The sequence below is a fragment of the Cydia strobilella genome, chromosome 1, assembly GCF_947568885.1.
Source record: "Cydia strobilella chromosome 1, ilCydStro3.1, whole genome shotgun sequence".
NCBI classification, from domain to species: Eukaryota; Metazoa; Arthropoda; class Insecta; order Lepidoptera; family Tortricidae; genus Cydia; species Cydia strobilella.
Window position 1 is genome coordinate 11514741 of NC_086041.1, and position 24633 is coordinate 11539373.

A 24633-nucleotide genomic window follows, 5' to 3' on the forward strand; every position below is an offset into this window, starting at 1 on the left:
GCTTATTTGAAATAGCGATATCACAAATCATATCTTTATCATTGCTATTTCAAATAAGCAGGCGTCTATATATATATAATTATAGTTATTCAATTCCATATTACTCTTTAACCGCTCTCTGAATTTGATTGTGCTTCATACATGTGGAAGCACATTGCGAGCACTAACCGTAGGCAGTACTTTCACCCTTGAGTAGGCAGCCATTAGCTAGAACTGGAAATGAGTCCGCCAACCTGACGTCAGGTTGGCGGACGTCATTTATATCTAAATATCTCTGGAGTTTAAAGAGCACATTGCTCCAATTTTGGCGCACATTTGGCACATTGCTAGCACTAACTCCTGACGTATACCGCAGCTCCATTTGTTGATGTACACCCGCCATCCTGATACTCACCAAACATCGCTGTAACGGCCCGGCCACGACATCGCGCGGCGGCGGCAGCGGCGAGCGGCGGCCATAGGTTGGAGCGAGACACAGCAATCGGACCTTTCGTTCCCACCTATGGCCGCCGCTCGCCGCTGCCGCCGCCGCGCGATGTCGTGGCCGGGCCGTAATACTATTATACTCGCCATCCTGATACTCACTTTGGGGGGCCGTACACCCCAGGCCAAAAGTATGGAAACAAGCTTGTATTTCAATAGAAAAGTGTGATCTTTTAAGCGATGGATTTTATACTACTCATTGACAATTTAGTAAAAATAATAATAGAAATTTTAAAAGTAAATTACAATACTCTGGCTGTGATAGTTGCCAATTCAACATTTTGTCATGTAATTAAAGGGTAGGTATAATTATGTAACTTTTTCCTACTGTATTTATTTAGCTCTTTGACAATATTTGGAACCCTGGCATCTGTAGTCGCCAGGATGCGGTAGACTTTCAAAAGTCGCTGGACAATAGCACCTTGGCTTTTCAAATCAATTCAATTCAATTATTTATTTCGAATCATTTTTTTATTTATTTCTTATAACTGACTTACTTTGAACTTAAGACTCCATCCGAACATGCCAAGTTTCTATCGACTTCCGAGGCAGATTCAGGGACCGGACAACCCTTTCCGCGATAAAACCCTTTCAATGGGCAACACTTAAACACGGCTAACACATTGAGACTTTCCCTTTTGAACTGCAAGCCCATTCATACCCCTACCTTTGACTAACCCTTACCGAAAAGCTAACCAAAAATAAGGCTAGCTCTTAATAAGGGTTACCCTTATCTTTAAGCGCTTTTTATAAAGGTTTCCCTTTGCGTGAAAGAGACGGGATTAGTATATATCTACGGTAGTGTATGAAAAGGAAAGAAAATACGTGCCTAGTCAAAGAACGCCGCCGACGATCGCTCGGATTCGAAGTAATGTGTGCTTTATGAACAAGGTTTATGACGACTTAAATTAGCACGCTTATATGCTAAAAGGGAAACCCTTTATAAGGCTAACCCTTATAAGCAATATGCAAGGTGTTGGTGAGCGGATGATAAGGGTTTTGTAAGGGTATTTGGGCTACCGATTACTCAAATGTGGTAGCTTTATATAAGGGTTTTTAAAAGCAAAACAAAGGGTTTCGTCTGGCAAAGGGTATGGTGAGTTAAGCCTTATGCAATACCCTTATAAAACCCCGATAAGGGATAGCAGGCCGGTCCCTGGGCAGATTATACCAGTAGCAGGTGTTAGAAACTACTAAAACAAAAATGTGTTTTAATGGTGTTTTAATTCATATAAAAATACAATTATAATTATCAATATACATAATCGCATTCTTTGCCGTAGGCCATCATTAATAAAACTAAATGCAAAAGATCGAAACCTTTAAGTACAACATTATGTCAACGTGGAGGCACAAGTCAGTCAGAGCCACACACACAAGCTCTCAACCTACAACACTAAAATAGAGAAACAACTAGGGGCTCCATACCAAGCATAAAGATCAGACTTGTCATCTCTGTAAGAAATTGGGGAATGTTTTTCAAACAGCTCTCTATGAGCTTTATTTTTCAAAAGTTTATAACGTGTATGGTACAGAACCCGGTGTAAACATTACAAATAGATTTTTGGCCAATAAAAGTTAAAATTATCAAAAATTTTGTGACAAGAAGTTAGTCTAATAGAGAGTTGGCTACCAACTTTTGCTTTGACAAAAGCTCAAAATGCAGTGGTTAAATATAGAATAATTTAAAATAATACTAGTACCGAAAGTTACATGTTGAGTAAAAATAAAAATTGCATTCTGCGAGGATTAAACAAATACCAATGCAACACTGGCTTACTTTAAGCAAATACGCTAAGAAAACTAACATGGGACCAGAACGACTCCAAACAAAACAACCGAAAATCTTAGCTTTTCGTAACAAAGGGCAAAGGCACGTTTGACAAATAGGCTAAATAGAAAAAATAGTATCACTGGTCCCAGCGAGAATACGTTAACGCCGCGAAACCAAGCTAAGGGTATCCAGTTTTACCAGAGCCCAGAGGAGAAGCCGCCCGGGGGCACGCGGACGCGCTTCGGAGGCTCCGCGGCCGGCTGGGCGGCCGGTACGGGCTCCGGCTTGGCTGGCTCGGCGGCCGGCGCTTCAGTCTTGGCTTGAGCTTCGGGAGTCGGGGCTGGTGCTGGAGCTTCTTGCCCATTCTGAGCCGGAGCGTTGCCATTCTGAGGCTGATGCTCGCCGAGAGCTGAAAAGGTCGAATTTCAAAATCAAATTTGGACCCGGGTATGTCCTTAAACTGCGTCCGGACCCGGATATGTCCTTAAACTACGTCCAAAAGAGAGGTATGGGCACTGTGAATGACATCTCGCTTTGTGTGGTAGGGCACAGGACAGCGGATGTTATTCCAGATCTAGAGCAGAGCCCAACTGGGGAAGTACCTCCACCTTTCAGAAAACCGCAGCCAAATAACACTAGACCCTACTCATAGTGTTGTGTTTCTGCCGGTAAGTAAGGTTGCCAGAGCTCAACGAGGGAGAGGAGTGTTAGGGTCGGCAACGCGCGTGTAATATCTCCGGTGTTGCAGGCGTCCATAGGCTACGGTAACTGCTTACCATCAGGCGGGCCGTATGCTTGATTGCCACCGACGTGGTATAAAAAAAAACAAGGAATTTGAACATAACATGAACTTTTTGGATCGAGCCGTGGTGCGGTTCAAACGCTGCACACCCGTAAATGATGTCTTGCATCTTGCTCAATCTTAGAACTCAGAGGCAGTAGTATTTTTCTTACAAATATTTTTTAACATATAAAATTAAATGGTCTTGTACAGTACTCGTAATATTTAAAGAATTAAAAACTTACATGTTGCATACGCAGCGGCAGGATTCTGGCGACGGCCGCGTGGCGGCTCCGGGTCCCCTCCGAAAATGTCAGTATGTCCGCCGCCCGGGGGGCGGAGCACCCTGCTGGATAGACGGTTGTCGTCACCGAGGCCAACGTTAAACGGTACTGAAGTCATTGTGTTATTTAGATATGTATCTGGAAGGATAAAACGAGTTTTATGAACAAAATGCATCAGTAGGTACAAGCAAATTAAAAAAATACACTGGTTGCATATAGCATTTTTAGGGTTCCGTACCCAAAGGGTAAAAACGGGACCCTATTACTAAGACTCCGCTGTCCGTCTGTCTGTCTGTCACCAGGCCGTATCTCATGAACCGTGATAGCTAGACAGTTGAAATTTTCACAGATGATGTAGTTCTGTTGCCGCTATAACAACAAATAGTAAAAAGTACGGAACCCTCAGTGCGCGTGTCCGACTCGCACTTGGTGGATACAGTTTGTCTGAAATATATTATTAAAAAATAAAATTCTTTCGTTTTAATTTCTTATCTTAAACATAAGTAACCGAATTTAATTTCGTATTTGCTATCATAACAACGATCTACCAAAAAAAAGGAACTCGAAAAAAGTGAAAAAACCTTGAACAGCAGAACTATATTAAAAACTCGTAAAACTCATAATCTCATCTGTTGACATTGACATTATTATTATTGGGGTATTGTGGGCCTTTGAGTGCCACGTCGACCAAGCAGTGATCTACTGTGACGGCCCTTTAAAGTTCACTACTAATGCACAGTGTTCCCGCCATAGGCCATAAGTCCCTAAAAGTCATTAGCCCAAATACGACTGCTAGTAACAGCTTTCGAAAGAAAAATAAACAAGCTTTTTGATGATGTAACACGCATTTATTTATTTGTTTTGATTTTGATTATAACCTTGTTTTTGACCGTGCAAGTTTATACATCGTAATATCAGGCCTCCTTCACTCGCTCAAAGCCACGCGCTATATGCCTACCGCTCGGCGTATCGTCGACGATGCAACCGACAGAGGGCCGCCGAACGCCCGCCTGAGCGCTCGCACGGCACGTTTCCCGCGCCTACGCTTCGAAATGCCGAAACCACGTAATTATTGTGCAGTAGATGGGTGTAAAAGTCAAAAAACAAAGGAAAATTTGTCGTTTTTTTTTCATTTCCGAGAGACGAAGAAAGGTGAGTAGTATTTTAAATCTATCTTTATGAATTTTGTCATCATTTATTTCTTTGAACATAAGTAGGTAAATCGTAAATTAAGGAGTTTTTTGAGTCAGGTATTATAAGTGTTGTTTTTAAATATTTGATTGACTAATATAAAATATGGTTGATTCGCAACATTCGTTTTATTACAATAATAACATAAGTAACAGTACAACCAAAGATAGATATAACTCCGTAATAGATGGATACAGTCTAAGGAAAAAACGTGCCTCGAAAATCAAGAAAATTTGATTCTCGTTCAGAGGGCGCTACTAGTTTTGGCCTACAGTCGTATAGATGGCGTTGACGGTTTCGTTTGTTATTTAACAATTTTAACGCATATCAGTGAAAGAACATGGGTCAAAATCATAAAAATAATTAATGCAAATAAAAATATCATTTATCTATATTTAAATACATTCTATCGTATTTTTATAAATCTTCACTTTTAGTTTTAAAGTGTGTCGACAGATGGCAGTGAATTTACTGGGGTTACAAAATTTACTATGACAGTACCGCTCTAGTATAAGTTACTCTATGGTACAACCCTAGCGCATTCTTACGATGACGCGTTGGCACGTGGCTCGCACGGCGAGCAAGGCAGTCTCGACTCTTTGTGCGCGTACTTATGGTATATTTCTTCTCGTCCTGAGCAGCAGGTATTATTATTAAGATTTTGTAGGCTATTATAGCGTAGGTATTTTCGCTTTTGAATGGGAATGATGTATCTGTTACGTAGTAACTATTTATTAATCTGTGGTAATATTTGTAATTAGTGCAACCGCTCTTATCAACTGACTCGACCGATAGTTGACTTTGGGTGTGACTTTTCTGGAAGTTTTGTATTATTTTATTACTAAAGTGACATGGAGATACAAGAAAAAAGTATGTTCAATTTATTTTTATGTATTTTACTATATTGTTTTATTTATTTTAAACCCCGAGCCCTATACGCCGCAGATTTTAACCCTCAATATTTTGTCTAATACCTAACTTCACGTCGACTTATAAAAACTGGGAATTCAAAAGGTGTTGACACATATACACATATTATTGTAATAATAATCCTTTGAGTGAATACTTTTGATAAAACGAAAGTTGGATGCAACTATGTACTTGCGACCTTTGGTTTGGTGAAGCCTGTACGCTTTTATATTACTTGAGCGTAGAAAGTCTACGAAATAACCTAAGTTTAATTTTCAGATACATATAATAATCGAATTGGTGCTCAATACGTCACTATTAAAGAAAAAAAATAGTCCCCGTGTTTCATATTTCGTGATTACATGCCACCAAATTCTTATTTTAAGTAAAAAATTATGTTGACGTTGAGGGTGGATCTTGGATGCCATGCTTATAAAAAACGCAAGGTACATGGCATTTCCGAAGCGACAGAGAGTGCAAACATCTAACATAATACTTTCTTGGAACGCAGGTGACGAGTTTTGTTTTTTCTGACGAGAAACTGTTTGTGTTAGAACAGCCTCATAATGCCCAAAATGATCGATTGTGGGCGCCACGGATTGAAGACATTCCGGACAACCAGAAAAATGTTCCTAGGTTCCAGAGCTCACCATCGGTCATGGTGTGGGGTGCAGTATGTAAGAGGGGTAAACTACCTTTAGTATTTACAGATAAGGGCGTTAAAATTAACGCACTTTACTATAAAGGTTTTGGAGAAGATTGTTGCGTTTGGGATTGAATATTATGTGTTCCAACAAGACGGAGCTCCTTCACACACGGTAAATGCTGTTCAAGCTTGGTGTCTGGCTAATTTTACAGATTTTTTGCCGAAACATGAATGGCCAATTGGCCACCCAGTTCTCCAGACTTGAACGCTTTCGAAACTACATGATTATAAAATCATAAACCTGGATCATTTCAAAAAGGTTATCGAGCGTATTTGGGACGAATTGCCAATGGAAATGGTGCGTGATGCGTGTGATTCATTCGACAAGCGTTTGAGGCTGGTAAAAAATGTTAAAGGTTATTTATTCCATTATTATATTTATTCCGAAACGTTTGTTGTAAATATATATTATATAAGTGTGCCATTAATAAAATATAATTTTAATTGTTGTAACTATTCGTACATTTATTTTACTCAATATTTGTACTGTATTCGGACTTATTGGACACGGTGTATGTCAGTGAACGAAAATAATTATCTACCATACTGGTAAGCAGGTAACAGCTTATGTTCACAAATATTTATAACACTGAAGTGGCAAAAAAGCTTTAGTAGGTCTATTGGACAATTTTTTTAAAGAAAAAATAATAAAAATTTGAAGGTTTTAGGCGGCAGCATACTTGGAAAACGTTGAGAGAATTAACCAACATCGACTTAATTTAATACTTAGATTGTTACTCTGCACGGAAACTTTCCCATAAAAAAAAGAGGTATTACCAAGCCAAAAGCATTGTAATTTTTAAGAATTTAACAGTTTAGTTTTGATTTTATTTATTGTTTACATATTTTATTATTATTATTTTTTATTGAGAAACAAACGAGCATCTTAGCTAATAGCTACAAATTTATTTCTTTATAGGTCATATGTGCATGTGACCCTTTATTTTTTAAGTTGTTGTAGCTATAAAGAATGTTATGTTCAAATTTATGTAATATTATTTAATTATATATTCATTGTATCTTTGTATAATAAACTCCATCATAGGAACCTATAACTAACTCTTATGTAATTCACTAGTGAAGATAAGTTACTTATGACCGCTGTTGTCCCGCGGCGGGAACACCGTGTAATGCCCGTTGAATCCAGGAAATTCCAGATTCTTTGGGCCGTAATGCGTTGTACCTCATAGGGTTACGTGTCGCCCTAAGTAGGGACTTCTTTTTGACATTAGTGGTCCACAGGAACAGAGATTGTGCATAGAAATCTCCTCTGACTCCTGGCAGAACCTGCATGTCACATCTTGTTTCTTTCCTATTTGAAACTTGTGTTCGTTCAACGGCACTGTGTCCAGTAAAATATTCTAGTCACCGCGCAGTGTGGACATACAGCGCCTGTCTGTACCTTCAATCATTTCTTACACAACGAAGGCTACATACATTTACATATTTTACATACACAGCGTGGAGCGTGTTACATATTTTTATTTCTTATATTCGTATAAGGAATATGTGACATAATGAGAAACACACAATAGACGTAGAACAAAGAAAATCTAAGAATTCCCATCAAATAGATGGAATCCTAGTATTGTTGAAACATAAGTACAGGATATTCAAGTTATATTTAAGCACGTAATAAAAGGTTTAATGACGCACCGTCGCGATTGAGATCTAGTTTATGACAATACGACGCGAAGCCGTAAAACTGTCTAATCTTGTATCTTGTAATCCAGTTCCGTTTGTATTTTTACACGAACAAACTGGTTCAAATTAGTCCTTCTCTGTGCTTAAAGTAAAATACTTCTATTTCTATATTTCCATCATGTTGAAAACATACGTTTTGATCTTGTTGATAAAACTGTGCGCATTACTTGGTCATTACAATGACCAGGTTATGGTTATTACAGTATAATGGCTCTTATATCGACCCGTCATATTTTTGTGCTAGTTTTCTATAGTTTTGGTCACATCGATCTACTAATGTTAGTGGCTAATGAGCCTCACCTATTTTACGCCACTATAAGTCGTCCCTAACTGTCAACAATCGAGTCTAAACTATCTAAATAAAAAAGAGAAATCCCACTTTATTTATTTCACCAGTTCTTAAAGTCATAGGAACTGCTAATGACATAGATTTTGAAACAATGCTCGGATAAAATAAATAAAATTGGTACAGATCTAGTGACTAGTGAATAATCCTTTTCCATCGTATTTTCGCGGTGTGTCATATGATTTCGGAATATTATTTCAGTTAGTCTCAGTACTCTCAGTACAAAAAGTACTGAGGCTGACTAAAGTAGCATGATAAAAACAAATGTTTTCGAGAAAAAACGATGGGAAATGATTGCTCACTACATCTATAAGGCTCTTTAGATGTACGATTGTGGCTCTTCAAACCATCCAATCCAATACAACATTAACACAATTTGCAGCTCTGTTATTCCTTAGGGCCAATAATTAAGACATCTGGCCTCCTTATTAATTAAAAAGCCGTATGTATTATTACTTCAAATACATCTCCTTCGTCTAGCATAGATACCCAGTACCCAACTAACTACCCGTGCTTTTGCATGCTTGGCAAGCCGGCGTTTGAAAACATGTGCTGAGAATGGTGAAACTATGTGACGGCATCGTTTGAATTAACATGAATTAAGATCGGACGGAACAGAAAGCTCATTCATTATCATGATAATTGTGTCGCCATATCTCAAGGAATAATGGGTGCATTGTATTACTTGCTATAATGAAACATTATTTGAATACAGTTCAGGGCTCAGGGATCCGATTCAGATTTAACAACTTGTTACGGTTGCGATATTATTTTGATACGACCTCGAAGATCGCTCACGCTGATTATATTGGCATTGGTGCCTTTGAATACAGAATATTTTTTTATTTGCGTTTACAGAAAATATTTGTACAAGAGAAATTGTCATAGACCTGCTTCACGAAAGCTTAACTTGTAAAATAATAAGCTATAAAAAACAGTTCTAAATGGATGCTCGAGTCTCGAGTGGATGGATCGTTCAATAAAGAGGCGAACATGTTGGCTACGTATAATTATATTTTGCATCTACTATTCAAAATGCCTATTCCATTGTCATATGGACCTACCAATACATTTATTAGGATGGTACACTGGTATTTTTGTAAGTACTTACAAGAATAATAATACTGAGAACCGTGTAAAATTCTCACGGGAAGTTTATCATCTGTGACAATCTTCAACAACACAGCCCAGAAAGTAGGTAGGTAGATAATTTTGCTCAACCTCTAAGTAAGATCAATTTTCGCTACTAAATAAGATCGATTCACTGATTCAGACAGTCATTTTTCTCATTACAGTAGGTAATGTAGGTATACTATGACTAATTCAAAGTGACGTAAAAACTAATCTTTTTTTATTGCGCTTTGTGACTAAAGTGATAAGGTTTGTTATACTTAGTTCAATAATGCTTGACGATGACGAGGGGTTTTCATCATTAATTACGTCACACTAATTTCTAGGTTTTTTGACCCCTCCCCCCTCATTGTCACACTTCGTCACATTTGGCAAACCCCTCCCCCTGGTGTGACGTCACATTTTTGGCAATTTTGTTTTCAACGATATCGGCAATTCGAATTAGGTATTATTATTAATTTTTATGTATTTGATAAAAGAAATCTAATATTAGTAATTTTATAACACAAAATCGATTAGGTAAGAAAATTAAACGAATAAAAGCGATTATCGTTCCAAAAACTCGTTATTTGACATTACAACGAATAAAAAACCGGCCTAGTGCAAGTCGGACTCGCGCACGTAGGGTTTCGTACCATTACGCAAAAAACGGCAAAAAAGTTGTATAAATGAGCCTGACTTAAATATTTATATTATTCTGTTATAGCGGCAACAGAAATACATGATCTGTGAAAATTTCAACTGTCTAGCTATCACGGTTTATGAGACACACGGGCTGGTGACAGACGAACAGACAGACAGCTGAGTCTTAGTAATAGGGTCCCGTTTTTACCCTTTGGGTACGGAACCCTAAAAAATCAGTTACTGATGAAGTTAGTGACGTCAAAAAGTTTGTCGCTCCCCCCTTGTCACAGCATGTCACATTTTCTTGTCCCCTCCCTACGCCTAAACGTGTGATGTTATTAATGGATGATCCCCTATTTGCAAATAAGGATGAATTCAATCCTTGCCGACCTAATCAACCGGAATAGTTTCTAGTTAGCTGTTCTAAGAAATCACATGAAATTTCGATATATGTATTAGCGATGTGCAATTTCTGAAACATACATTATACATTTCCCTACTTATAATATTTTAAGTGTTGAAATTTATAATTAAATTAAAAACAAGTAAAATTTTATTTTGCATGTAGGTGTAAAGCAGATTGATATACTTACAAAAATCCGTCTGTCTGGTAACCGTATCCGTTTAGTCCCTAGCTAAGGGACGACTGAGGAGATTAGGAAGCATTCTACTTATGCTTGATGTACCTAGTCGGCTCATAAGTTCTGTCATATACATAGTATCAAATAAAATCTAAAGTTTAAGTTTATTCCGTATAATTTGTACAGCGTTTGAAAGCTTATAAACTAGAGAATCTAAATGTATAACATTTATTCAAAATGACCGCCATAATTATCTACACAGGCTTGAAGTCTTCGTGGCCAGTCGTCAATGGATTCACGCACCACTTTCATGTCGATATTGGCCACTGCCGTAGCAAGAGATTTTTTCAGCGAGTCTAGATTTGCATGAGGTTTTGAGCACACCTTTTCCTCTAAATACTGCCATATTTTATAGTCTAAAGGATTAAGATCTGGGCTAGAGGAGGGCCAATCTTCATGCCGTATAAAGTCGATTTTATTGGAGGCGAGCCAGGCTTGTGTAGACTTTGCCTTATGGGCTGGAGCAGAGTCCTGCTGGAAAACCCAATGCTGGTTTAGAAACATCGTATGGGATAGTGGTTTCACAATATTAGTCAACACCGTGTCTTGGTACACTTTGGCACTAGTTTTTACTCCTTTCTCACAAAAATGCATACTAGTGATGCCCGCATAAGAAACTCCCATCCAAACCATCACAGATGAAGGGTGATGACCTCTTTGAATACGGGGAATGCTATTAGACGCTTCTTTACTATTGCGAGCGTACACTCTATCATTTTGTTTATTACAGTTTTCTTCTATGTCAAAAATTTTCTCGTCCGAAAACAGTATACAACGGTGCTTATTTTTAGCGTACTTCTTCAATAAAGCTTTAGATCTTTTAAGCCTTAAAGCTTTAAGCCGACCATTGAGAAGATGGCCAGTTTTTCGTTTATAAGCACGAAGTCTCAGGTCTTGATTAAGCACTCTTTTCACCGTGTTTTTGCTCAAACCCATCTGGAGGGCCATAACTTTTTGTTTCCTAGCGGGATTTCTGGCAATGCGTGCCCTAATTGCTTGTACAACCGCTGGAGTCCTAGCTGTACGCGGACGACCGCTTCTTTTCTTGTCATTTAAACTAGAGACCTCACTGTATCTTTCTATGGTACGATACACAAATCTTAAGAGAATTTTAAATTTTCAAGTAGCTTAAAAATTTTAGTCGGCGAGTGACCACAACGATATAGTGCAATTATTGCGGTACGGCTATCTTTAAGCGTCCACTCCATGTTGAAGAAAACAGAAAATTGCAAAATTATTGGGACCGTGCACGACGACAGCGCCGCCTAGCGGGCGCAACTTTGGGATAATCTGTCACAAAATTTTCAAACGAGAAGTAAGTAAACATCGTAATAATTTCAATGAAATCTAATGATTTTACAGTATATTAGACATATTTGGACGGTGGTTGTATTGCCAATTACATTAGCATTGTGGTTTTCAGTTAAAAATGAACGTGCTTGTGACGGAAACAGGGTTTCGTGCCATTACTCATGAAATTATCTTCCAGCCCGAAACAATGAATAAGGGCAAAAATGTGGTGTTAGCTGGGCACGTAGTGGAGGTGCAAGACATCCGGCAAGGCGACAGGAGCTACATGATCAAAGCCAGAGTGGTTCGTCAAGCCTCTGTGACGGCGACAGCGTACAAGACAGCCTTAATTCTTAATACCAATCGTCATGTTACAAGTGTAACATGCGATTGTGTTTATAACAAAAGTGGAAAATGCAAGCACATTGCAGCACTAATTTACTACATCAATCATGAAGAGAGTTCCACTAAAACCAGCCAGGAACAAAGATGGGGCAAGCCAAGTGTCCGACAATTTACGAACGAAAAGTATTCCAAAGGCAGATACTTCCACGAAATGTATCCTACATCAAAAAAACACAAGTGTGAGGCTTTTCAGTTTGGTGTCTCAGATTTTAAGGAAGATTGTGCCTTGAAACGTGTACTGGAAGCTGCTGCAAAAAATTGTGCAGAAGATATTGAAATTTCCGTTAGCAAAGTTGTCCAAAATTTAGTAGAACAGACTGATATTAATATTCAAAGAGAAGATTGTGTGACATGCCTTGAAAACTTTAATATTTTTAGAAAAGAGTTTGAAGTATACAAAAGTGATTCTAGTCTAGTTATAGAAAAAACATTAAAAAACTTTTATGAAACAAATGTTGTGTTGGAAGATAAAGACATTTTTAAATTATGTAGTGACACAATAGAACAATCAATGTGCGAAGAGTGGTACTCGGCGAGGAAGCTAAGAATTTCTTCCAGTACTAATGTACACAACATAAAAGTACGTAAAACAAAAACAGTGGAGAGACTAGCACAACAGATTTTATTTCCAAATCCAATTGATTGCTCAGCTACTCAGTATGGTAAAAATAATGAAAAGTATGCATTGGAAGAATACCAAATTTTGACAACCTGCAGAGTAATTAGACTCGGAGTGATTGTTAGCAAAGATCAGCCTTGGTTGTGCACTAGTGTAGACGGTGTAGTTGTATGCGATGAATGTGTCAGAATGTTAGTAGAAGTTAAATGTCCTATATCTTGTAAAAACCAACCTATTGTAGATTTTGATATAAAAAAATGTAACGTGCAATATTTGGAGTTTGTGAATGATGAACCAGAACTAAAAAGAAGCAAATTATATTATACCCAAATCCAAGTGCAAATGTATGTCACTGGTATGACTATATGTGATCTCTTTATATATTCACCAAAAGGTAGTTGCATAGTAAGAGTAGACAGAGACGAAGACTTTATTAAAGCAGCAATTTTAAAAAGTGAAGAATTTTACTTTGCTTATTATCTACCGCTCTTGTATTCTACAAGAACAAGCCAAAGTGAGAAAAACCAGCGTAGTTTTACAGGTAAAAATATAATTAATACAATGTTAGGTAATTAACATTTCAAATATGTAATAAAAGGTAACTATTACTGATCTCAATAAGTACAGTTAGCATCATTATTAAATATAAATGACATAAGTCAACTTCTACATTGTTTTCCTCTTCCAAGTCTTTGTGTTATGTTTTGAATTAAAGATGTTTGTGTAAAAAAGAATCACCTATTTATGTTGTTAGCTGTACTAAATACTGATTAATTATAAAATTTTAGTTAACAGAGTTAAATTATATTAATGTTTAAATGTTGTAATTGAAAATGTTTATTACTGTTTTTTTTATATGTACTTATAGGTATAGTAAAGTAGCTGAATATTGCAGTATCACACTAAGTTCAAAATTGCAATACACATTTCTAAATGTAAGTAAGGAACTTAACATTTTAATATCCTAGAATCCTAACATACCTAAATATATGACAAATGGTAGGTATGTACAGTCGAATTCATAAATATGCATACATTTCTTCACCTAATCCATTGCAATATGGTGATAAAATTTACACACATTTATGAACTTGACTGTACAGTAGACTTGTGAAGATCTTGATCAGTCCAGTGCTAGGTCATAACATACCTTAAATTGATTATCACATTTTCATAGGTCCACGGGCCCATGTTATAAATATGTGGCGTTCAATGCCTAATAATGGTTCCTTGTGCTCCATGTGCATAAGGGTCCATCAGGCATGAAAAGCAACATAACATTTACAGGTTTTATGTGTGAAATAAAAACAAATTAAAATGCAATGTTTTAATAGCTTTTTCAATAATGTACAAATACATAAGTATTGTAAAGAAAACTGTTGTTTTATTTGTTGGAAAATATAGGTGGTTGCAGGTTTACCAGTACACAACAAACATGTAAAATATCATCAATGTGATCAAATAAATTTTCAGGAATTTTATGTAAAATCTGATAAATTTTTAGTCGCTGCATTATTCTTTCAACATGAATTCTGACTCGAGCTATTTTATAAGTTGCATCTGTCTCTTCTCTTGTAAATTCACTTTTATTCTTGAGAAAAGGTGGCATAATAATAGCAATTTCTTTTCCACTTTCATCAATTACCTTTTTTATTGCCGGAAATCCCTTATCAGCCAATACAATGTCCCCATTTTCTAAGTAGTCGACTAATCCTGACTCTACTGTTATTTGTGAGTCACTTTTTCTTCCACCACTTACTTTTGACTTGAACGAAATGAAGCCTCCTGGAGTAATACCAATAAGCACTTTAGCTGTAAAACCCTTCTTATAGTGTGAGTAGCATAACACACGATTATCGACACTTGATGGTACTTCTATAGGAAACTCTGTACAATCAATAATTACTCGAGTGTTACTATACTCCGGACGGAAGCATTCTGGCATTGTCTGCTCCACAGCATTTTTGTTTGGCCAAAAAACCAAATTCGATGTAGCAGCTGCTATTTCTTCAACGTATGAGCAGAATATTCTTGACACTGTTGTTCTATGAATACCGAACAAAACACTCAGTGCTGAAAATGTGACACCAAGTTTCATTTTCATCAAGAAAAGTAGAAGTCTATCTTTTTCGCTCACCATATATTTGTGATTTTTTTGTGTAGTTTTTAATAAAAAGTAGAAGTTGTTAAGAGTAACACCTGCAAGATCTAGAAGCTGTTTATCGGTTTTAATAGATTGAAATCCAGCAAAATATTTATTGTCAGTTATGGTGGCTTGATCCACAGAAATACTTTTAGCAGTATTACAGCCTCGGTGTTTTGTTATTTTAAAATCCTTCATAATCTTTGTACTGATATCTATTTCTGTTTGAACTTCAGCATCACATGTTTCTTTTCCATAAAATATGTACTTGTTACAGGTAAACGTCTTTCCTGGATTTTGTCCATCTGGATATAGGTCCACTTGACATTCACTATAAATTTTTAAAGACACACTAACACTATTTTCCAGCAATTCAAACTCACTTGTATTACTAGCACTAGCACTAACTGCTTCTATTTTTTTCGCGTTTCTTCGTTCCATATAACGTTGAAACCTCGATATTGCGGCATTTTCGTCAATCCGCCTTGATTTGTACTCAGGGGGAAATATCCTTGGAACATAACTGGGTCTGGCTTGTTCATCAGCTTTTCTACCACTGATAAAGTGAGCACTGCAAATTCTGTCGTCCAGTTTTGGGTGCCATAGAGATCCATCGGGACTGTAACAAAATAATTCACCGTCAAAACTTCATACGATTACAACATAAATCAAATTATTGCGTATTTAAGGAAGGTATGATTTTAGAGGTTAGGATAGGTGACTTACTTTATTCTTCTTACGGCAATTATCCATTTATTGCGCTGTTCTTGTTTCCACAATGTTGTAGGAAATCTATAAAATTTGCAGTCACTATTTCTGCTAGTGTTTTCACAATTTATAACAACACAGCTTGCTGTGTAGACCATTTTTATCTTAAAAACATCGAATGTTTACTACAAAATCATACATTTGACAGGACATGCCTCCCGACGTAGTTGACTTTTTTAGCCGTAGTGAGCGCTGTGATCGTTTCGGCTTCCCTCACCACCCGCTTTGCACGGAGCGAATACTACTCAAACATTTAATAAAGATTCGAAATTCAAATGCAGAACGGTTTTTGTTTTAGGAGTTCCAAATTTAAATTTTAAAGGCCAGTGACAGAACTTATGAGCCGACTAGGTATACCTATCTTCATAAGTAAATAAGCATAGAGTAACTTATACTAGAGCGGTACTGTCATAGTAAATTTTGTAACCCCAGTAAATTCACTGCCATCTGTCGACACACTTTAAAACTAAAAATTAAGATTTATAAAAATACGATAAAATGTATTTAAATATAGATAAATGATTTTTTTAAATGCATTAATTATTTTTATGATTTTGACCCATGTTATTTCACTGATATGCGTTAAAATTGTTAAATAACAAACGAAACAGTCAACGCCATCTATACGACAGTGGGCCAAAACTAGTGGCGCCCTCTGAACGAGAATCAATTTTTTTTTTTTTTTTCGAGGCACGTTCTTCCCTTAGACTGTAAACATCTATTACGGAGTTATATCTATCTTTGAAATAAGGTAGTAAGGTACATGACTTAATTACGGAATGGAATGTATTTATAAGACAGTTCACACAAGTCCAACCACAAGGTCCACAAGGCAATGTATACCGTAAGGAAACACATTGGAATAATAATGCTCTATCTGTTTGCTAATATGGGCAACCTAACGATATAGCTATTTACTATACCTAATTGTCCACAATATGGGTAGATTGCGTGCGCACGGTTGGAGGCAGATTTTATAGTTCAATTAGGCGACGTTAAGGGGGAACATTTAACTGATAAACGCTAAACGTGGGTTTTAACATGCGGGGCGCCATGCCCTACCCTAGACAGTTGGACACCAAGTGTATTCAAGCACGTACCCTATGTTTAGACTAAATTTAGAAAATATACATGTTCTGGGTGAATCAACTTTTCTTGTCACTCGCTGGTTACGTACCCCTGGGACTCTTAAATCTCGGGTTTTAATATTTAAATTAACAAATGATTTTTTATGGTGTTCATAAACGGCATAAACCCTTTCCATAATGGGTCATCTACTATGCATGTTAGTAGAACCTGGTACCTCTACGTGGTAGTTCTTCTAACAAACTGTGCTAATGTCCCCCTGGCCAATGAAACAGAATAACAACAAGAAATAGTTGATCGACCCCTAGACACTTCACTCCCATATTGAATAACTTGTTTTATTAAGTTTTTTTTTTACCTATACAATATGTAAACCGATAATTAGTAAGTACCAAAGTAATTATTTACAGGTTCATATTTTTTGAGCACTTAATACCAGTCCTTATATTTTTACGATTTAATACACCAAAATATCAAATTCATGATAAAAATCTTTATAATTTGTTATTATAGTGACAATCATAAAAAGAACAATGAAAATTCCAATTGTCTCAGTTTTGAATGATTCACGGTTAGTTTCACTAGACACAAAATCAATACAAAAGGTAATCACGGTCCATACCCCAGTCAATATTAGTCTCATTCCAATTGTCTACCTATTATGGTTCATGTGACACAGTCCCCTGCCCGACAGCGACAGTGGAGTCATAGTTCCATTTGATAGGTATCCTTTGGCAATTTAAATGATAATAATTGTCTATAAATCACTGTTGGGTCTTTCCAGAGAAAAAAATCATAAACTGTTTTACATTAAAATCAATATCTAGAGGCTTTCCACATCATTCACATCACATTATTAGAAATCAATGTTTGATTAGAATTTTAATCGTTTTTGAATTTTAATTATTTTTGAATGTGCCTATAGTAGTACATAGTTTTAAAAATGCCGTCACAAGGTGCTGTCCCACCTGTCACAAGCTATGAGAAGCATTTCTATATTTTATTACAAATTGCATAAATTTCATTGCATAAGTTATACATGTAGGTACCTACTAATTCAGGACATCAGAAAAATATATAAAAAAGTCGTTTAATAAAAGTTGCATAGTTTGTTACAATTTGCAAAGTGTCTCAGCAACCTCACAGAGGAGGGGCCATTTTGATGTCCCACCTGTCACACTTCTAATACAATCCATTTCTAATAATAATAAAATATATATATATATATTACTTTTTCAATTTTTTAAGTACAAAATGATTATTTGGGTTTATGATTATATATTATTTCATACAGGCGGTCTAGCATAAGTTGCGTTCTCGCGCGCGAGTCCATACTTGAAGTCGCGCTAGATATATGGAGTCGCGCGCGAGAACGCAACTCATGCTAACAGGTCTGATATTGTAGTTTTTAGGAAGAAATAAATCAGTGTAGGTGAAAACCGGCCAAGTGCGAGTCGGACTTGCGCACGAAGGGTTCCGTACCATTACGCAAAAAACGGCAAAAAAAATCACGTTTGTTTGGGAGCCCCACTTAAATATTTATTTTATTCTGTTTTTAGTATTTATTTATTTTATTCTGTTTTTAGTATTTATTTATTCTATTCTGTTTTTAGTATTTATTTATTTTATTCTGTTTTTAGTATTTATTTATTTTATTCTGAGTTTAGTATTTGTTGTTATTATAGCGGCAAGAGAAGTACATCATCTGTCAAAATTTCAACTGTCTAGCTATCACGGTTCACGAGATACAGCCTGGTGACAGACGGACAGACAGACAGACAGCGGAGTCTTAGTAATAGGGTCCCGCGTTTTTACCCTTTGGGTGCGGAACCCTAAAAAGGAGTAAAAATGTCCCACCCGTTACTTTGGAATGACCCTGTTATACCATTGAAATCTATTGACTTTTATAACTCATTGAGATTACAAAATAAATTCCTGGTTCAGAATGATGCCCATATATCTTTTAATTTTGGGCAAAACCCCCCATTGAAATTATGGGAAAACCCATTGCACCCCTTAGTGCAACTGTTTAAATAATTAATCAGAATGCTACTGCATGACATGTTGCAACAACCAAGTTATTATTAGGCATTTCAAGTGAGGCTTTTGTGAATCAGTAAAATATGCTTGACAATGGATAAAATTAAACCTACACCATAGTGAACAAGGGCTAGGTTTTATTTATATAATAATTTTAAAATACGAACCTTTATAGACAAGCTAGTTGCAAATTGCAATGGCAATGTCTCCTGTGTTACTTTGTAAGTTTGGTTCTAAAATCCATTAGATAGTCACACTATATCTTAGAAAACTTAATTTCAAATACTGTAAAACACTGCCATATTCAATTCATCTTTGCTTATAAGCAGATATGAAATCGGTCTCCAGCATTATGGGACAGCATAACAACTGAAAGTTGAGTGACCCTTACAATAATCACACAGATATACAACAACACACTATTTTATCAGTTAGGGTCAAACTTGTGGTGCAGCGATTCCAGACATATTAACTGACAAAAAATCACGATTTAATTTAATTTTATCAGATAAAGTAGACAGAAAAAACCAAACAAGTGCGAGTCGGGCTCGTCCACCGAGGGTTCCATACTTCTTAGTATTTGTTGTTATAGCAGCAACAGAAATACATCTTAGAAAATTTCATAGTCTAGCTATCACGATTCAAGTCAAAAGTCAAAATATTCTTTATTCAAATAGGCCTAGCAATAAGCACTTTTAATTCAAGTTCATGAGGTACAGCCTGGTGACAGACAGACAGACAGACAGACGGACAGTGGAGGCTTAGTAATAGGGTTCCGTTTTTACCCTTTGGGTAAGGAACCCTAAAAGGATAGAGTTGTTATTTAATCCAACTTTCAATAACCTTTATCTCCTTTATTCACTACTTCAGCTGGCTTCAATGAAGCCATTGTTCAGTACTATCATCCATTTATTAAAAAATAACTCGAGGTTTCCTGTTATTTATGAAATTATTATTAATCAATATATTATTTGTGATGTAAACTATCTGGTAAGACTGACTTTACATTGTCAAGTTGACAACGTTCATTTTGGTTTCTGGGTGAATAAAATTAAATGTATGTACTGTCATTAAATGGACTCTAGAATAGAAGTTTTTTAAATGGAACATGATCCAAGCCACATTTGATACGAGTAGTACGTTATAAAGTAACAATGCTTAATACATTCTTAAAAAGAAATAAAACGAGCTAAACAGGAAAATCGTTATTATAGTGAAATGTCATGACCACACCACACATCGAACTATGCAATGTACCTTGTGAGCCAGTAAAAAACATAATGATGTAAAGTTAGCAATTATAATGTAATTTTATACACATAACTGTAGTTCATCAATCTATCACAGAGACAGCCGGTCATGCGGGACTACTAACGGTGTCCTCTTTGTTCGAACGCGCCATGCCTCGCAGTCCGTTACGACTACCAGGCACAGAAATGCCCGATATTAACAGGATATATATAGCAAATAACCCATATAACCATATCAGACAGCATAAAAGCATTCTCTAACGACAACTGAGCGCATTGACCTTTACGAAATCTTGAAAAATAACGGACTGATATTCAACGTTTTCTGCAGATGGTTTGCAAATATGAAAAAGAACCAAAAAACTTACCTAAGAGTAGATGGCACAATAAAGATATATTCAAAACAGCTTACCGCAAATACAAATTCGTGAATTAAAGAAATAATTATATTACTGAGAAGAAGCGTTAGTAACGATTTTTATCAAAGCAAAGATTGATTACTCACCACCACCACCCGATTTCGTTCTTTTTGAAGGAATGCGTTTGAGAGAAAGAGAAAGATGGACGTTCTTCTAAAATGTTGCAAGTCTCTAAATCAATTTACTACAACTGTTAAGAGCTCTCCAAACGTTTACTATAAATATATAGTCTGTCAAACAACTTCAACATTTTTTTAAATTTGCCGTTTTTTTTCTACTGGATTGACAGACTATAATCGAGTACTATACTGTATATCGAATTACCGACCCATCAGAGTGAGAAGGAGAGTTAAATAGAACTCTACATCCGTGGATAGAACTAAACAACTATCGCAGCCGACATGTTGGAAGTGTTGAGCAAACGAGTTTTCGTTTCATACAGTTATATATTATACACTCGGCGTCACGGAAATCGCACACCCACCGATTTTTGTTTCAAGCGAACACAGCTCTTATCATATGTATATACCCCTATCAATATTAATATCATTAAAAAGTACAATTAATAAGCTTTAAAGCATGAATAAAGCATTTTTGGAATAAATAATAATAATCACGAAATTATGGCGTTCTGAAAGAACACCTAGAATACGCGTTGTAAGGGTCGCTATTTGCGTTAACTTGGATAGGAATAAAAGGGGGGGTAAAAGTGAGATATGGGTCATTCGGCACCCAGGGTTCACAGACGTCACACCGGAACAGCTGGAGACCCCAAGAAAATTGATACCACGGAAGCAGCATCAGCTCAAGCAGTAGCCCTGGTGGAATCAGGAATGACGCAGTCTGCGGTTGCTCGGCAGCTCAACATAAGCCGTTTCCGAGTTCTTCGAGCAGTTCATCGATTCCGAAGGACTGGAAACTTCACCAGGAAGCCTGGATCCGGAGGAAAACGCTGCACTTCCGAGAGAGACGACCGCTTTATTGTGTCGACGTCTTTACGGGACCGTTTCTCCAATGCTGTCCAGCTGCAGCAGCAGCTACGAGCAGTTCGGAGGACGGTGGTGAGCGTCTCTACAGTAAGGAGAAGGTTGCGGGAGAAGAAGATCATGCCCCATAGAGCGGCTACGGGTCCCAAATTGACGGCAGAGCATCGGCGAATCAGACGTGAGTTTGCTCGCGAACACAAGGATTGGACGGTCGACCAATGGAAGGCTGTTCTCTTCTCCGATGAGACCAGGGTGTGTCTTTTCAGCAACGATAGGCGCAGAAGAGTGTACAGGAGGCAAGGGGAACGTTATTCACAGGCCTGTCTTGAAGAAACCGTCGGATACGGAGGAGGATCCTGCATGTTCTGGGGTCGCATTTCCCTCGCCGGCGAAACCGAGCTCGTTTGTGTTTCCCTCACTGGTGGTGGTCGAGGCCAGGGATCCATGACTGCTCATCGGTACATCACAGAGATCCTGGAGGACCATGTGGTTCCATACACCGAATTTGTCGGTTCTGGATTCACATTCATGCAGGATAACGCCCGCTCCCACACAGCGTTGATTGTACGGGACTACCTTGATCAGGTTGGGATCACAGCTATGCAGTGGCCAGCAAGGAGTCCGGACCTGAATCCCATAGAACACCTTTGGGATCGGCTAAAACGGAAGGTGCGGTCACGTGATCCTGCACCTGCGACCCTGGAACAGCTTCGAGATGCCGTCATTGAGGAGTGGGATGCTATTCCTCAAGAGCACATCGTGACTCTCGTGAGGTCCATGAAGGCTCGCATGGAGGCAGTAATTAAGGCCAAAGGAGGCAACACTAGATTTTAAAGTTTAGTTTTAGGCATTTGTATTCCAATATCTGTTGATATTATTGTGTTTTAATTTGTTGATTTTTTGCATGAATATACGATTTTTATTTCTTATTGAAAAAATGCCTTTTTTTTTACTCTTTAGTAACTTTTGCATTGTTTTTAAATGAAGGGTTAAATTATCTTTAAAATGAACCCACACACTCATACTTTACCTTCAACAACATACGGTTTATAACGGCTTGAAATAAAAATCCGTGGGTGTGCGATTTCCGTGACGCCGAGTGTAGCATAATGCGGCTGGATTGGGAAAAATTAAACTCCACAAAAGGGAGTACAAATCAGTGACACACTAATAAAATAGTAAGAATAGTTTTTTGTATGAAAAGTAAGTTAAGTGCAGTCCAGACGGGAAGATGAAATCGACCGATTTGATCAGAAAAGAAATTGAAGTCAATTTCCAATTTAATCACAATGTTAGATTTATATTTGAGCCCGCTAAATTAAAATAATGCCCCCAAACGAAATTAATACCGTCACAAATTGGTATTCTTGTGACCGCACCTCCATTTTATCTGTAATATCGGTCATAATCGGCGATCGAAATCGGCGAGCCAAGTTGGCGTTTGATGCAAATACACTACCTGAAATTTATCTTATGGTTTCGGGGCCCTTGCGGTTACACTTCGACCCATAGGGATCTTTTGTGCAGTTACCCCCTAGGAAAGATCCATCCGCTACTCAAGAGCTTTTCCCACCATCTCCATATGCCGGATGATGGATCTCATGGGTAGCGTTTTGAATTCCTTTGGTTCCAGATAGCCTGTTCCAAAGTCCTTCATTCTTTGTCTGGCGAGGGCGTGACATTCACACATAAGGTGTTCTATTGTCTCTTCCTCCTCGCCACACATACGACAATCGGTGTTGTCAGCGTGCCCCATCTTTGCCAGGATTCCCTTGACCCCGTAATGGCCAGTAAACACCCCCGTCATTATTTGAAGTTGCCGTTTGCTAAGTTTCCAAAGCTTTTTGCTCCAACCAGAGTCTACCCCTTGTATTAAGAGCTTTGAGTACTTTAGACCTGTCAGACTGTCCCATTCTTTGATAGCCGTTGTAATGGTTCCCAGTGAGAACCCCACGAATGGTTCCGGACCTATAGGTATAAGGTGTTTGCAGATCCGGCTCTGGCAAGTTCATCAGGCAATTTAATCAGATTGGCGTAAAATTGTTCCCGTCTGGACTGGACTGTAATAATAATAAATAAAAATAAGATGAAAGACAAATAAAGAGAATAAATAATTAAATAACAATAAAAAAGCCTTTAATTTCTTGCATAGAAGTACAATGTCAAACATAACATTTCTTACAATACAATTTATTTATCTTTCTTATAGTCAGTGTTGAGAAAATCTTTGGTCACTTATGTTATACATATACAATTATATTATTATTTGTAATTTGTTTACTAAATTATAATTATTTTATAGCAAGAATCCTCTCTCAGGTAATGGCCTCCTCCAGAGTAAGCCAGTCGGATCTATACTGTGCTTTTTAGGGTTCCGTACCCAAAGGGTAAAAATGGGACCCTATTACTAAGACTCCGCTGTCCGTCTGTCCATCTGTCTGTCTGACCAGGCTGTATCTCATGAACCGTGATAGCTAGACAGTTGAGATTTTCACAGACGATGTATTTCTGTTGCCGCTATAACAACAAATACTAAAAAGTACGGAACCCTCGGTGGGCGAGTCCGACTCACACTTGGCTGGTTTTTACATGATTGCCCAAAAAAGGAGTGTATTGTTTTCAGCGTTCATGTTTGTATGTATGTATGTGAGTTTCTATATTCCACCATAATTTTATTCAGAACTGGCCTTTATATTAGTTTAATGTAATGTCGTGATAAAATGTTACCTACAACCTAATTCATGAACATTGGTTTACTTGCAAAAAAAATAGTTTTTAACTTTTTTATAATCAGATTTTTCCATGTTACATATGTTGAGCACTTTTTTGGGCTATTTCGTTACTTGAAAGTTGGCTCCTTGCTTGCCCTTACTTACAGTCTAAATCCAAAAGTTCACCGTTCACCTAACATGGGCTCACTATAGAGGCTAGATTGGTCCGGACCCAGGCTTAAATTTCGATTCGACACTTCGTTTTAAATGATGGGTGATCGGTGATCTCATGATGCTTTCTAAAGAAAATGAAAACGCCGCGGCCCGGAATTGGACCGTTCT

At 37.4% G+C, this 24633-nt stretch overlaps 1 protein-coding gene across 5 annotated transcripts; it reads right to left on the minus strand.

Annotated features, from left to right (window-relative positions):
* Nucleotides 1-1690: 1690 nt before the first annotated feature.
* LOC134740898 (skin secretory protein xP2-like) lies at nucleotides 1691-20806 on the minus strand. 5 transcript variants are annotated; one of them, XM_063673557.1, is made up of 3 exons: nucleotides 20681-20806; nucleotides 3284-3460; nucleotides 1691-2666 (listed from the first exon to the last, which is right to left on the minus strand). In XM_063673557.1, exons 2-3 carry the CDS (start codon nucleotides 3438-3440, stop codon nucleotides 2452-2454), a joined length of 372 nt encoding a protein of 123 aa, XP_063529627.1. In that variant the 5' UTR covers nucleotides 3441-3460; nucleotides 20681-20806; the 3' UTR covers nucleotides 1691-2451. The 5 variants fall into 5 exon arrangements, with proteins under 5 accessions (XP_063529627.1, XP_063529622.1, XP_063529632.1 ...); XM_063673552.1 differs by having other exon boundaries at nucleotides 20677-20806; XM_063673562.1 differs by lacking the exon at nucleotides 20681-20806 and adding an exon at nucleotides 20540-20670.
* Nucleotides 20807-24633: the final 3827 nt, after the last annotated feature.

Bases quoted from the DNA above. Each gene is read 5' to 3' on its own strand.
- LOC134740898 (XM_063673557.1), bottom strand. From the start codon at position 3,440: ATGACTTCAGTACCGTTTAACGTTGGCCTCGGTGACGACAACCGTCTA. The intron at 2,667-3,283 runs GTAAGTTTTTAA...CGACCTTTTCAG, and splicing joins TGCCGCTGCGTATGCAACAT to CTCTCGGCGAGCATCAGCCT.